The 13,413-nt window shown below is 46.4% G+C and overlaps 1 protein-coding gene across 2 annotated transcripts in view; it reads left to right on the forward strand.

Moving 5' to 3' along the window:
• Positions 1-2,555: 2,555 nt before the first annotated feature.
• The window catches only part of SASH1 (SAM and SH3 domain containing 1), a 568,627-nt gene continuing 557,769 nt past the window's right edge, over positions 2,556-13,413 (forward strand). For both annotated transcript variants that reach the window (XM_082305211.1, XM_082305212.1), the window contains exon 1: positions 2,556-3,507. In XM_082305211.1, the coding sequence (XP_082161337.1) occupies positions 3,043-3,507 (465 nt within the window). In that variant the 5' untranslated portion in view covers positions 2,556-3,042. The remainder of the gene's footprint in view (positions 3,508-13,413) is intronic.

Consider the following 13,413-nt stretch of genomic DNA (forward strand, 5'->3'; position numbering starts at 1 on the left):
CCCAAAGTTTTCCCAGGGGGTGAGGTGAGGTGGACTGATCTTTGGTTGCCTGGACTTCTGACTGTCTTTTTTAAAGGTGGACATAACATTTCCTTTTTAATTGTTGTTCATTTTTGTATTTCAAAAAGTCATGTAAAACTTTGTTGTATTTGCTACCAGGTGAACTCATTTTGTGAAACTAAAATCAATGCCAAACACAACCAGAGAGAGTTTCACAATGTTGTAACCTGCTGCCAATCTCCATGCTCCCACAGGAGTGCACCACTTCTCCTCCTGCTGCCCCCTCAGAAACTAAGATCCTTCCCTTTTACAGGGGGAAGACCTGCAGTTTTCCAAGCACCTCTGAATCATAACATCTACAATACCTTAAAAGCCTTCCAAGACCCTTCTAAAACGCACACATAAAAATGAGATAATTCTGTACGTACTGTCAATCAGCCCGATGAATACGGGCTGTACCAGTCAGTTTTTCCTATCTCTGACACCATCAATTCCAGCTCCAGTTCACAGAACCTCCTTGCTAATTTCTCTGGCGTTGTCTGTCTTTCATCAGGTCTGTGAAGAGAAGATAATTGCTGCTTCAATCTCCACCTCTGGCCTGAGAAGAGAGTTTGAAATATTATGTGGCCTGAAAGGAAAGTAAGATACAGAAAAAGAAGAGGGATGGAAGGAGATTTTAAATGGAATAAAATGCTGTTCCTCCCTTTCTCCCCTTCTAGCACATGAATCTGTGATCTCTGGGCTTTACACTCAGAGGCTGTACTTTAACCACTTGTAAGTATCTAACCTCTTCAAAACACCTTGCAATAGAATGCTTTTTTCCTGTGAGAATGCTGCTATGCTACGTAATAGTACTTAGGGCAAACGTGGGCCTGTATGCTAAAAAAAGGTCCTTCAGGAAACCTGTTACAAATAAACCCCACCAAATTACAAAAGGGAGTGTGCTGCTCCTCCGGCACACCTGCTGCTAGCAGCGGTGTGCTGCGGGGAGGCAGGGTGGCTGCCCCCGCCGTCGGTCCCCAGCTTCCCCCCAGCCCCTGCCCCTTCCGACGGGACCCGACCCGACGGGCGGGGCCAGCCCGACATGCTCTGGCTGCCTCCTTACCCCAGGCACCGGGGCCGAAGGGGCTGCTGAGGGAGAGCGCTTTTCGTAAGAAGACAAGTCTCAACCTGTTCTAAATTAAAACGGCAGAGGTGCCCACGCCTCACCCCGCCGGGGCTCGGCAAGGGGAGCGGGGACCCCGGCCCCACCGCCCGCCGGGCCGGGCCGGGCCGGGCGGCGCTTCCCGCGGCGGCCTGGCGGGGGCGCTGCGAGCCCGGCCTTGCGGGGCCGGCGCGGCGGGCAGCCTGCGGAGCCTCCGCCGGCCCCGGGCAGCCGCCGGCGGCGGGTGGGAGAGCGGGGCCAGCGCCTCCCGCCTTTCCTCACCGCTTCCCGGAGACGCGGGGGGACGTCGCCCCCGCCGAAAGTCCCGCTCCCCACCCCCCGCCGAAGGGTCGCCCTTCGGCCGCGAAGGTGCTCGGTGCCCCCGCGGGGGAGCCGCCGCCGCCGCCGTCGGTCCCGCCGTCCCAAGGGCGCTGGGGGCAGCTCCCCGGGCCGTGCCCCCTCGGCGCCGTGCCTCTCCCTCGCCGGGGGGAACGGGGACGGGCAAGCCCGCCGGAGAGCTCGAGGAGCGGGGGCGGCCCCCGCCTCTGCCCGGCCGGGCTGCCCTGTCCCGGCCGGCCGCACGCCGGCTCCCCGCGCCCCGGCGGGTCGGGCAGGGGGCGGCCGGCGGCAGAGACGGGGGGCTGGCAGCGGGGAAAGTTGACAGGGCCTTGGGCAGAGCCGGGGCAGGGGGCTGGCAGCGGGGCGACGGGCGCGGAGGAGGAGCGGCGAGGAGCCGCAGCGGAGCACCGGGAGGAGCCGGAGGAAATCTGCTGGCGGCGCGTCAGGCGCCCGAGGGGTAGGGGAGGACGGAGGAGCCGGGAGGGGAGCCCCGCTGCGGGGCACCGCTGGCAGGGAGGGGAACGCACCGCCACCAGCCGGGGGAGCGGGGGCAGCGCCAGTGACCTGCCGCAGATCCGCTCGGCCGCCGCCGGGGGAGGATGCGGGGAGCGCCGGCTGCCCGCACGGCCCCGCCGCCGCCTCCCGAGGGCGGCTGCGGGCAGCGGCGGCAGGGACGGGGAGAGCGGGGAAAGTTGTGAGCGCCGGGCGCGGGGCTGCGTGCCCCGGAGGGGCAGGAGGGCACCGCCGGCATCAGCGCCGAGAAAGTGGGGTTGCAAAGCAGCTTCTGGGCTCGCTGCCGGCGAAGCGCGTTTAACCATCATCCCAGGGAGGAAGGGGAGCTGGGAAAGTAACTCGGAAAAGTGAGTGGGATTCTTATTTATTTTTTTCCTTCCTTCTTTTTTCCTCCTAATCCGAAAGGACCCGTTTAAAAGGAAAGCAGAAGCCGCCGGGTGCACCCGCTGCCGGGAGAGATACGGGAGAGGAGGGCACTGCACACGGGCACCCCCGCCTCTGCTGGGCGAGGGTGCGGGATCCTGCGCTCGGTTCTCCCCCAGCACGGTCGTGTACCAAAGCAGCTACACATAGTAAACAGATTCATCATGCGACGGAGCGCAGGAAGGTGAGACAGAAACAGAAACTAACACCGAAAGGAAGAAGGGAAAAAAAAGACAGCGACTGCGAATTACTTCCAGAGAAAGTGGGTGGATGTTGTGCGGCAGCGACTTGGGATTTTAGGGGATGCACCCTTACATTTTGCTTCTCTCTAGTCCGAGCCTCCCTTCTCCGGTGGCAGAAAGCGGTTGTTCTTGGTGGCAGGAGAACAGGAGGAGGAATAAACAGGAGGGGTTCGTTCAGCGGTGCTTGCGATGCCCTGCTGATCTGCTTTAAGGATTTTTTTTTTTTTTTTCCCTGGTGGATGTTGATTTCTTGACCTTGATTTTGAGACCTTGTAGTTGCATCGCAGTTTTTGTTTTGTGTTTTTATTTCCTTTGGCGAGCAGTGGAAAGGGGGAGGCTGGCTTCGGTGCTGAAAGTTGCAATCATTATTTTGGAGCCAGCATGTGCACCAACATAGTCTACGAGTGGCTGAAGACCCTGCAGCTCCCCCAGTACGCGGAGTCCTTCGTCGATAATGGCTACGACGACCTGGAGGTTTGCAAGCAGATCGGGGACCCGGACCTGGATGCCATCGGCGTTGCCGTGCCCCACCACCGGCGCCGGATCCACGAAGCCGTGCGGCGGCTGAAGGAGGCGGACGAGGCGGCGGCGGGGCTCTACTTCACCCTGGAGCCGCCGCCGCCGCCGCCGCCGCCCCCCGCCGCCGGCCGCTGCCCCCGGCGGGCGCTGGGGCCGGAGGAGGCCCGGCGGGGAGCGGCCCCCCGGCAGCGGCCCGGCGGGCGGCGGGGGGCGGCCGGCGGCGGCGGGGGGCTGGCCGCCTACCCCCGGCTGAAGCTGAAGATCATGATCCGGGACAAGCTCATCCGCGACGGCATCAACCTGAGTAAACCCCCCTACTCCAACAAGGTAAGAGGGTCCCCGCCGGCCGCTGCCCCCAGGAGGGAGCGTGGCCCCGGGGGCGGTGGTGGCAGCTGGAGGAGTCCTGCCACGGGCAGAGGTTGGGTGACCTCCAGCTGGAGACGAGGGGGTCCGGCAGGGCCTGGTCCCACCTCTGCCACGCACCGGTGCTGAGCGTCTCGGCTGTGCCTGCGGCATTTTCGGAGGGAAGCATGGTCAGGACTTAGTGCCAGCCAGGTGTGAAGAGGAGTGGGGCCAAGGCGGGTCAGATCCACCAACGTTTGTTGGCCTGATGTGGACTTACAGGGTGGTGCAGCATTGCGCTGTGTTTCGGTTTCACCTCTATTTTTTTTTTTTTTCATTAACCAGTTCTTTTAGTCCAGTCTAGTTTGGGGCGTGAAGGCAGAAAATGACAGGACAGTCTTAATGGTTTGGCGTTTTGTTTGTTTCTTTTTCTTTTCTGTGACACTTTTCCATTGTGTTGGAGAGCGATGGCTTCTCTCATCTTTTGTTGAAGGTCATATTTTAGTGTCAGTTTCTGTTGGCGAAATCGCTCATGAACCAAGTGGTAATGTGGCTGGAGGAACAACTCCTTCTGCTGCCTGGATTTATTTACTGGAGGATGGTAGTGACTGGTGAGTGTCAAAACTATTCATCAGCCGCTCCAGCGCAGGTCGGTCTATATCCAGGACACACGGTCTGCTGAAAGGCCAGAAAAGCACAGGTCTCGGAAGAGTACATTCCAGTTTGATGAAACCCCAATGTTTACCTAATTCTTGTCTTTTGAAAAGGTTAAAACGTACGACTGATGTGGTTTGGAAGATAGAAATTGTTTTGTCTGAATTTTTCTGTAGGTTTCCTGCGGAAAACATCGCATGCAGAATAAATGAAACTATAGAATTAAATGGATAATACCATGGAGGAGAAAAGGATTTGTGAAAGAAAATAAAGTATTACAATGCATGGTTGCTTCAGAGTTCAGAATGAAGTGCTTCAAAGTTGTTTGATGACCCAAGTTGCCTGTATTTTTTTTAATGATTTGAAGTCTGATTTTTCAGAAAGACTGAGCAGTTGCAGTTGACCTTCAACTTGTGGGTACTTTTTACCTCTGAAAAGCTCATGAAGGTATGGAAGCAAGGTGACCGGGAAGTCTGCAGGTCTCGGGTTACAGAAATGTGAGGAATTACAAGGACCTGGATGTGAGGATAATGAGTAAAATTCAACTTGGATAATGATTTGGAGGTGCAGATAATAAGACCGATGGGACAATAAGTTTCAGGACTGTAATTTTTTAATGGCTTGGTGATAGACGGCCACTAGTCACTTCTCAAGTACAGCACAGTTGACTGGTTTGAGATATTTATGTGTTCTCTTTTCCTGAAACATCTGGCTGATGACATTGTCAGAGACAGTGTATCAGATCTGATAGGACAGTAGCCAAATCTAGCAAAACATCCATGAACATCTAGTCTAAGTACAGCATCTTCCAAAAGTTATTGTATCATTTCAGAGGTATTTTTTTTCCCCTCCCTTTGAAGTGATACATCATTGGACTGACACCCTTCTGAAATTACCATTACATGTCTTATATAAAAGAACTTCTATGAAAGTTCTTGCTTATCAGTGCAGCTGCAGCACGTTACCCACCTCGATAGCCACGTTTCACTTCTTCTTTTGACTTTGTGTGTGTGTATGTTCATAGTCACCAATTCCGTCTTACCAAGTGGACCCTCTACCTTCTCTCTTCTACACCTCCTCCTTAGGAACTGTAAAATTTCTAAGATGCCAGCATATGACATCAAGGAAATTCAGATCTTTGGCATTGATTTCTTCTTTAGCTCACCTTATTTTAATTTGATGGGTCCGATAATAGTGTGGATTAACTGTCAGGGCAAGCTCATCTTACACAGAAAGCATCATTCAGCTTTAATTGGTTTAAATCTAAATGCCAGATTTTGAAATAGAAAGAGGAACCAAGCTTACTGTCTTAGTTTTATTTCAGCCTGTGGTGTCAATGTATTTATTTTGGATGATAAATGCATATAGCATCATTTTTTTACTGTAATAGAAAAACCTTCTCCATCTCCTCAGTGTGAATCACTTCACATCGTAGCATGTTGTAAGAAACCATAAAGCTGGCAAGATTTGAGTGTGTGTTGCTCAACATGTTATTCTGAATGCCACCCACTGTAGCAATCCATCTCCAAAACGGCTTAAAGGGAATAGCAAAAGATCACGTCACTGTACATTATTCATTGGATGTTGTTTAGAGCAAGAAAAATTAAATACTGTATTCTTTCATTTGGGAAAGAGCCATATTATAAGTGTCTCTTTTTTTTTTTTTTAAAAAAACACCAACAAAACTTTAGAAAATTGTGGATATAGTTTAAGCAACCTGTATTATACTTTTTATATAGAATATGCAGTGTACAGACTTCTGCATGCCAAAAGAAACTGGATGTATTCTCTGTTGTGGACAGGATTAAAGAATCAGCTTGAGGTTTGTGTCAAGTTTTTTTTCTACATTTATCACACATCCATCTACAGATGGTCACGTGGATATTCTGGAGCAGGGCACTAGACACCGACCTATTGGACATCTGTTTGCATTTTTGGTGCTGCTGAGCTGCTGACTGGCCTTCCACTTCCCTCCATGGCTTACATGGAGAATGCCATCATCTCTTCCTCTTAATATCTATGAATGGAACGTAATATCTATGAATGGAGGAGCGTGCTTGTGTGTCTGTGTCTGTATGTATGTATGTATACATATATGTATATGCATTTTACTTGTTTCCTGAAGAATGCTTCATGTGTTCAGTTATGTACTTCTCAGACAATTTTGGAGTTTTACTTGGAAATGTCCCTGGGAACTGGAAGTGCTGCTCCTCTGCCTTCTTTATAACCTTTTGCTAGCTGCCTGAGCTGTAGACATGGCAAAAGATCAAAAATTAGTATTGGATGTGGATGTGGAGATGTTAAAAGCATCCTTTTGCTGTCCTTCCAGTGTTGTTGCTGTATTTACAGATGAAGGGTGAAATAACAGAGTGGGAGGGATACCCATTGGCATGGTAATTTTTAGTTTAATTTAGTCTGATTACAGTCAGAAGAAGTGACTAACAACTACTTAGCAGAGCTTAATATAAATCTCTTAAAGATGTGCACACTTTGAATTGAAGCCATGTGTGTGGGCGACTTCAGACATGGAGAATTATCACAAGCCATCTTGATTATTTCCATGGAGAATTAGAGCAAGGCCTCACCTCCTCAAATTGCATCTTATATATTTTTCAGGTATAAACCAAGGAATAGAACTGTAACTGAGGAGAACTCTACGGAAGTCAGTTTTTGTTCCATGTTGGTAATGCTCCTTAATACTGAAAGCCTTCTGTTTCAGTTTTACACCTGTTCTTGCTGGCTGATAGCCTTAGAAGTCTCATATATCTAAGAAACGTCTTGTGGAGGTGATGGGCTCGCATGCCGTTCAGACAAGAACTCGTGGTACCGCTCTGAGTCAAGTGAAACATTTGTCTCATCTCAAAACATGTCTGCTTTTAAAAAATTCTCCTCGATGGTTGTAATTCTGTCCTTGATTAGGAAAGTAATTATGCCCAGTGTAGGTGTAGTATTAATATTCTTTTGCCATGTAGAAATTTTGGGGGATAGGTCTGATGGCAGAAGGAAACCAAAATGAGCAGCCCCCCTGCGTTTCAGCGAAGATGAATGAAGGAAAGCGCAGCACTGACCTGAACCAGCTGGATCAGAGGAATTGGAGCCTTTACCTCCACACAGAGACACTTGCATTGGTGGGCTTGTTGCAAAATGGATTATGTCCATGCTGGGTTTGAGCAGGAGTAATGTCACTAAATGTCACTGTGGTAGGGAAAGCAGAGAAGCACCAATTTTGTCAATATAAAGACAAGTAGGGTACATGTGGAACATGCCAAGAGAAATTAAGTATTCTATATATCTTGAATATAGATTAAGTGACATTTAATAGTTTACTGGAATTTCATTACTACTTCTAATTGAAATAAATGGCCTGACCTGTTTCTTGAGGAACTTTATTCAATTTTTCATCTGCAGAGAATTGCAAATACATTAAAAATCACTGAAAATATACATGCATTAAAAGCTCCCACACCAATTAAGATGATTTGCTTAGCCTCAGTAAAGTTATACTCATGTAGTTTTCAGTATTTATTAAAGAGAATAAAGCTGTAGTGTGACATATATATGTGTACGTGACCTCATTGTCACTCACTGTGCTGTTCATGATTATCAGCGTGCTTGGAAAGCAAACACTAAAAATTCAGCTGCATCTGAGGTCATAACCTCAAGAGTTCAAGCAGATGTAGAAAAGTAAGAAGTCAGATCCAAGTGAGTATCTGCTTAAACACCCAACCACATTTTTTTAAGTTCTGTGCTGATATAGCACAGATTTGTGGTTCTGATTAAATCTTTGTTTAATCCTCACCACTACAAAATGAGGAATATTTCACATAAGTTAAATGTTAAGAGGTGAAGATGCCAGCAATACTGCTTTGAAATACACTGGTTCAAGCCGAGTCTGGGGCTGGATGATGTAGTCAGCGTTTAAGATATCTATAGAAGTTAATTCAGTGAATTAAAAATATTGTTCTTTGAAAAAATGGCAACATTCACCCATACTAGAATTAAACATCAACCTTTTTCTAAAGACCTGGCTACTTTGGAATAACTGCATCAACTCTGATTAGCAGAGCGTTCTCAAATGTGCCTTGGGGAAAGCTGCCTATTGACAAAAGTACTAGTGCATTAAGTAGTAACAATATTTTCATGGCAATAAATTAGCAAAGCTACAGGCAATGTTCAGGAAGTGAAAAGGTATTTTATGGAAGAAACCACTGAATTTGCCTTTGATTTCATAACTCTGTTTTCTTTTAAAGAAAATATAGCACCTCATATATTGGGCAGTTGTTTCAAAGTCCCGGTTTATTAAACTCAAAGAAAACAAACTGGAAAAGATCTTCTTCCAGTCAGGCCATTAAGGCACAATGTTGCAGAATATGAATAATACAGTACTGTGCCATATTTGCATTTGAATTGTTCCTGAATATTTTAAAATGTATTCAGTCTCCTCTGGAAATGCTGAATCTAAATCTTCCTGGGTTTCATTACCTCTCAGTTTTGAGGGGAGGAAGATCCCTTTAGGGGATTAAAGGTGGAGTCCTGAGAGAGGACAGTAGCAGCGCCACAGCCTTCTTGCTCCCTTTCTACGATCGCGCTCAGTTCCCCAGTGTATTTTCCCAGCTCTGGGCATGGTGAGGGCTGGGAGAGGAGAAGGGGAGCATGTGGCTCCCAGCTCCGAGGAACTGCGCGGGGCTGAGCAGCCTGCCACTGCGAGCAGCAGCAGCTGCCCTGTAAGGGGAATCCTTCCTTCGTCCCCCGAATGGCTCAAAGTTTGAAGGAAAAGTGAACTTACAGGTCCCTGGCAAAAGAGAAATGCCTGCCCTCTTGTTGTTCCCTGAAGGCTTTTTCTTCCCCCAAAGGACATGATTCAGTCAGACCTCTGTGGTGCAAAGCTGAACTGAATTTTCTCACATAATGTGGGGTTTTGGGTGTGTGCTGCACATCAATAGGGACACCACCAGCAGTGTGGCAAAAGTCTAACTACCAGTTTCACTCCCGCACACTGGTATACCTGTCTTGTTTTAAATAAGTTTGGTGATCATAAGTCTTTCTGAGGAGAAAACACATTTTAAGGAAAATATTTCTGTTGATACCCCCACCCCCAGAGCTTCTGTCTCCGCCATATGTAGGATGCTGAAGCCCATACTGCTACGCAACCATGTGTGAGGAATACCAAGGAAGCCAAGATAATTTCTCACCAACGCAGTAATCTTGTGAACCATGTTTCTAGTTTTGTTTATGACCAATATCGCTATCATCTCTCATATACCATAATAAATGGGCAGCTGTGTCCCTGATTTCAGATGTGAAATTGAAGGATTTGCCTAAAGTCATGACAAATTTTAGACAGATGAAGCATTGGGACCCACTACTGCAGTGTCTTTGTCCATTGCCTTAAGACTAAACTTCCTTATGTGTAAGTAATAGAAAAGTGATCAAGGAATAACCAGTAACTTGCCTATATGGCAATTAGTTATGCCTGTTAATTTTGCCTGTTAGTTATACCCTGTGTGCATATGTCATTGTGAAGAGTCCCTATCCACTAAGGTATATCAATCCATATGTATAATCTGAAACATACTAACAGCTATTACAGAATTTTTGAAAAGTGCAGCAGAGGGGTTTGAAGTGACAGGAATATTGTTATTGCGAATTAGGAATGAATTTATTATATTACTTACAGGAACTCACTTACAGGTTTGAGACTCTTCCAAAGCAGGAGAGGACGGAACGAGTTAAGACTAGACTGGTAGGTTCAACTTTTAAATTTTTTGCTTTGTCAGTTTGAATGAGCCCCTTTGCTTGGCGTTTGACAAAGCTATCTGGTTCAATCTCTTTTGTCTAGGCTAATATGACATCTCATATTGATGTGCTTATCTTGACAAATGTGGTGCCTTGTGCACGCTGCAGGAATTGTCGTTTATTAAAAGAGCACGGCAGCGCTATGTTTAGCACTGCCGCGTTATTTTGGGACCGGCTGTGCAGCAGGAAGGGGAGAATCGGGTGAACCTTCCCTGACACTGGCAGTCTGTGAGCCAGGCTGGCCCAAAACCATCTCCAGAGACTCATCCAGCCTCTTCGGTTTGTTCCTTGCAGATAGTAAAAAACTTTTCTTACTGCAAAACAAAAGAGAAGTGGTGCGTCACATGAAACACAAGTAGAAGGGCCTTCAAATAGTATCTTGTCCTGGTTCTCACAAAGTCAGCAGGATGTGAATGACAGTGATGCATGCCTCTCACGGGAGCCTTGCTCCTCCAGTTGGTCTCATTCCCAGTGAAGTCAGTGGGGGTTTTGCCAGTGATTTCATTTGATGCTGGGTTTGGCATGAAGTGTTCGAATTTAAATCAGCTAACAAGCACACCCTTACTGTCTGTAATTGTTGTGGTGGGTGAGAACAGGATGACATGAGATGAGAACGATAAATACAGCAGTAGCATGCAAGAAAAAGAAATCAGAACTTTTCAGAGCTTTAAATATCACCATTAGCAGCTTGAACAGCAGCAAGACAGACTTCTGAACATAGATCTTACAGGTTTGTGCTAGAATAAATATTTGGTAAATATTCTCTGAAATCTACACTAATGTATATTGGCTGGAATCAAGTACATGGAGTTGTTTACAGGTGTCCTCTCAGTAACTTCAAATCAGGGAGAAATGGCAATAATATATCGCAAATAAAACTTACAACCAGGTACAAACGTATATCTTCCACAAATTCTTTTTTCCCAAGAAGAATTGCGTTGGTTTTGAGGATCCACACCCCGAAGCAGGGATGTGGTGTTATCACTGCATGTGATGTCAGTGGGAACTTTATGGGGAAAATAAGCGCGGTTCTGATGGCTGTGCCTCAGAAACCACACGGTAAATTTGGTGCGGTTAAGAAAAGAGTTAAAAAGCTGGAAAAAAAACATTGCCTTTCAGTCAGAGACTAAGAAAAGCTTGTACTGTTTTTTTCCCAGAGTTAGTTTAAGTGGCCACTTGGCCATGCTCTCACATGCATGGAAGGAAATATTTTTATTAGCAGAAAAAGGCATTGGGAACTTCAGTGGCTGAGAGCTGGAGCTAGGCTATTCATGCTGTGAAGAAGGCCAAAAGCCAGTATAAACCAAAAACTTAATAATTCAATATCCCATAGAGGGAAAAAAACCCTCAAAAACCCAAACTAGGAGTGGGTGCCAGTTCTGCATCAGTGCCCTCGGTCTGTGGATAGAGATGTTTGCTGGGAGTGACTCTTCTGCACTAGCAAGCTCCTGTCCCTTGGGCTCCACATCTCCCAGCTCTTCTGTCCCAGAGCCCTCTGTGTACCCCAGAGCTACCCATTCCCTGACTTCTCCTAAATCATCTCCCCTAAGTCTGCCTCAAGGCACACTATCTTCTTCCCTAAGAGCAATCTGTTTCCCATCTAAGAATGTACATCTTCTGCCCTAGGTCTCCCTAAACTTTTTCTCCCCAATCTACATTCACTCAACAAAGCTGAGGAGTGTTAACCATGATCTGTTTGGGTAGAAAGACAGAATTGATGCAGCAATACCTTTTTGTACAGCTTGAGACAATGCTGTGTCTTTCTCACTTCATCCCATCCCATCCCATCCCATCCCATCCCATCCCATCCCATCCCATCCCATCCCAAGCCCTGTATGAGTTTCATTCAGTCTCCCTCTCCTGGTGCCCTGGAGTCCCAGGCTGTAATTTGGATTCTTCTCTCTCCTCCCCCACCCTCTGATGAGAAGAAAGGCTTTCTCTCCCACCCAGGAGAGTGGGGCCATCACTTCTCTCTCCTTCACCCTCAGTGCCCCCAGCTGCCTTCCCATTGACCAATGCAGGTGGCTGAGCCCAAGTTGTTGTCTCATAGAGCCAAAGCTCTAGACTTCGATCTTAAAAATTTTGACCTTAAAACTGCCACAAGCTGCAGTAACCCAAAGTCCCTCCAGCCCCAGTTCTGTGGCAGAAAGAAGGGAGCGATCTAGGAAAAACAGGATGTATTATAGCTTTTGAACTTATGTATGGGACTAACTTGGTCTTTTTGAAGCAAGACTGAATGTATTGTTAAAAAAAATAAGTTATAACATCATCAAAAGTTATGAGTTCAATGCAAAAATTTTGAAAGATTTTTTTTGGCGTAAGTTTTTAGTGCTAATCATGTGATCATGATAATTGCTTCTTATTGCAGGATCTCTGCATTCTTGTCCAATTGTTTAGTGGTTGCCAAAATGTTTCCCTTCAAATTTTGTTTAAAACTGTTCTACTAGTAACTGCTTGTGTCGTACTGCATTGAGAATTTTTATACAAATGCATCTATGATCTTTTGTATACCTCATAGTTAAGGTTTCCCCCTAAATATCCAGCTATTAGTTTAGCAGAGGTTTTTCCATAGCTAGGGAATGAGAAGTACCAGAATAAAGGATCATCAAGAATTGAATTTGCACTTGAGAAGGTCTGTTACAGATCTTCATGTGCTAGTTCCTAGGCTAAAAATCTCAACCTAAAGATGAGAATGAGTGACTATTTCAGGCTCTGAGTCTACATTCTCTCTCATATCAGAACAAACATCACAAGGAAATCTCATTTTAAAACACTATTCTGAAGAAACTCAAGGGTTAATAAAGATAACTGTGGAAAGGTTAAGGTGTTAACATTCAAAAAAGGGTAAAAACAGAAAATAAGGAAATGTGACTGAAACTGTACCAAGAGATCTGGAAAAAAAGTCATTTTGATTTCACCTGCTTTGTTATTTTCATGTGAAGAAAATTTATTGGCCTTTTGCTATGATAACTGCTAAAGAAGATTTTGCCAAGAGAGTATTTCAGAGGGAGGATTTTCACATACTCTTGGTATTTACACAGTGGTAAAAATAATGCTCCATAGCTTGTGGAGCAAGATGGAGCAAGAGGAAGTTTGACAGGAATACCACTAGCTGGTGTCTGTCCAGGTTTAAAAATTACATAGAGTAAGAACATACTTTGTGCAGCCAGTGACTAGAAGTAATAAAATGTGTGTTTGTCATTGCCAATAATGTCAAAACCACACAAAAACCCCCAACGTCACTTATTTTGTATCTCTGTAAGAAGTAAGATTAATATCCCCAGCAAAGGTTATGGCAAAATTGTAAAAAGTTGACTTTATTTCCCAGCTTTGTGGTCTAGAAACTCAGTGTTTGAAGCAGTGTTGAAAAATTCCCCTTTCAGTAGTTCTTTGGGTCCTAATGCAATTATCCCCCAGGAAAAGGATTTTTTATTTTTGATA

Source organism: Platalea leucorodia, assembly GCF_965183815.1.
Source record: "Platalea leucorodia genome assembly, chromosome: 3".
In the NCBI taxonomy this organism is placed as follows: Eukaryota; Metazoa; Chordata; class Aves; order Pelecaniformes; family Threskiornithidae; genus Platalea; species Platalea leucorodia.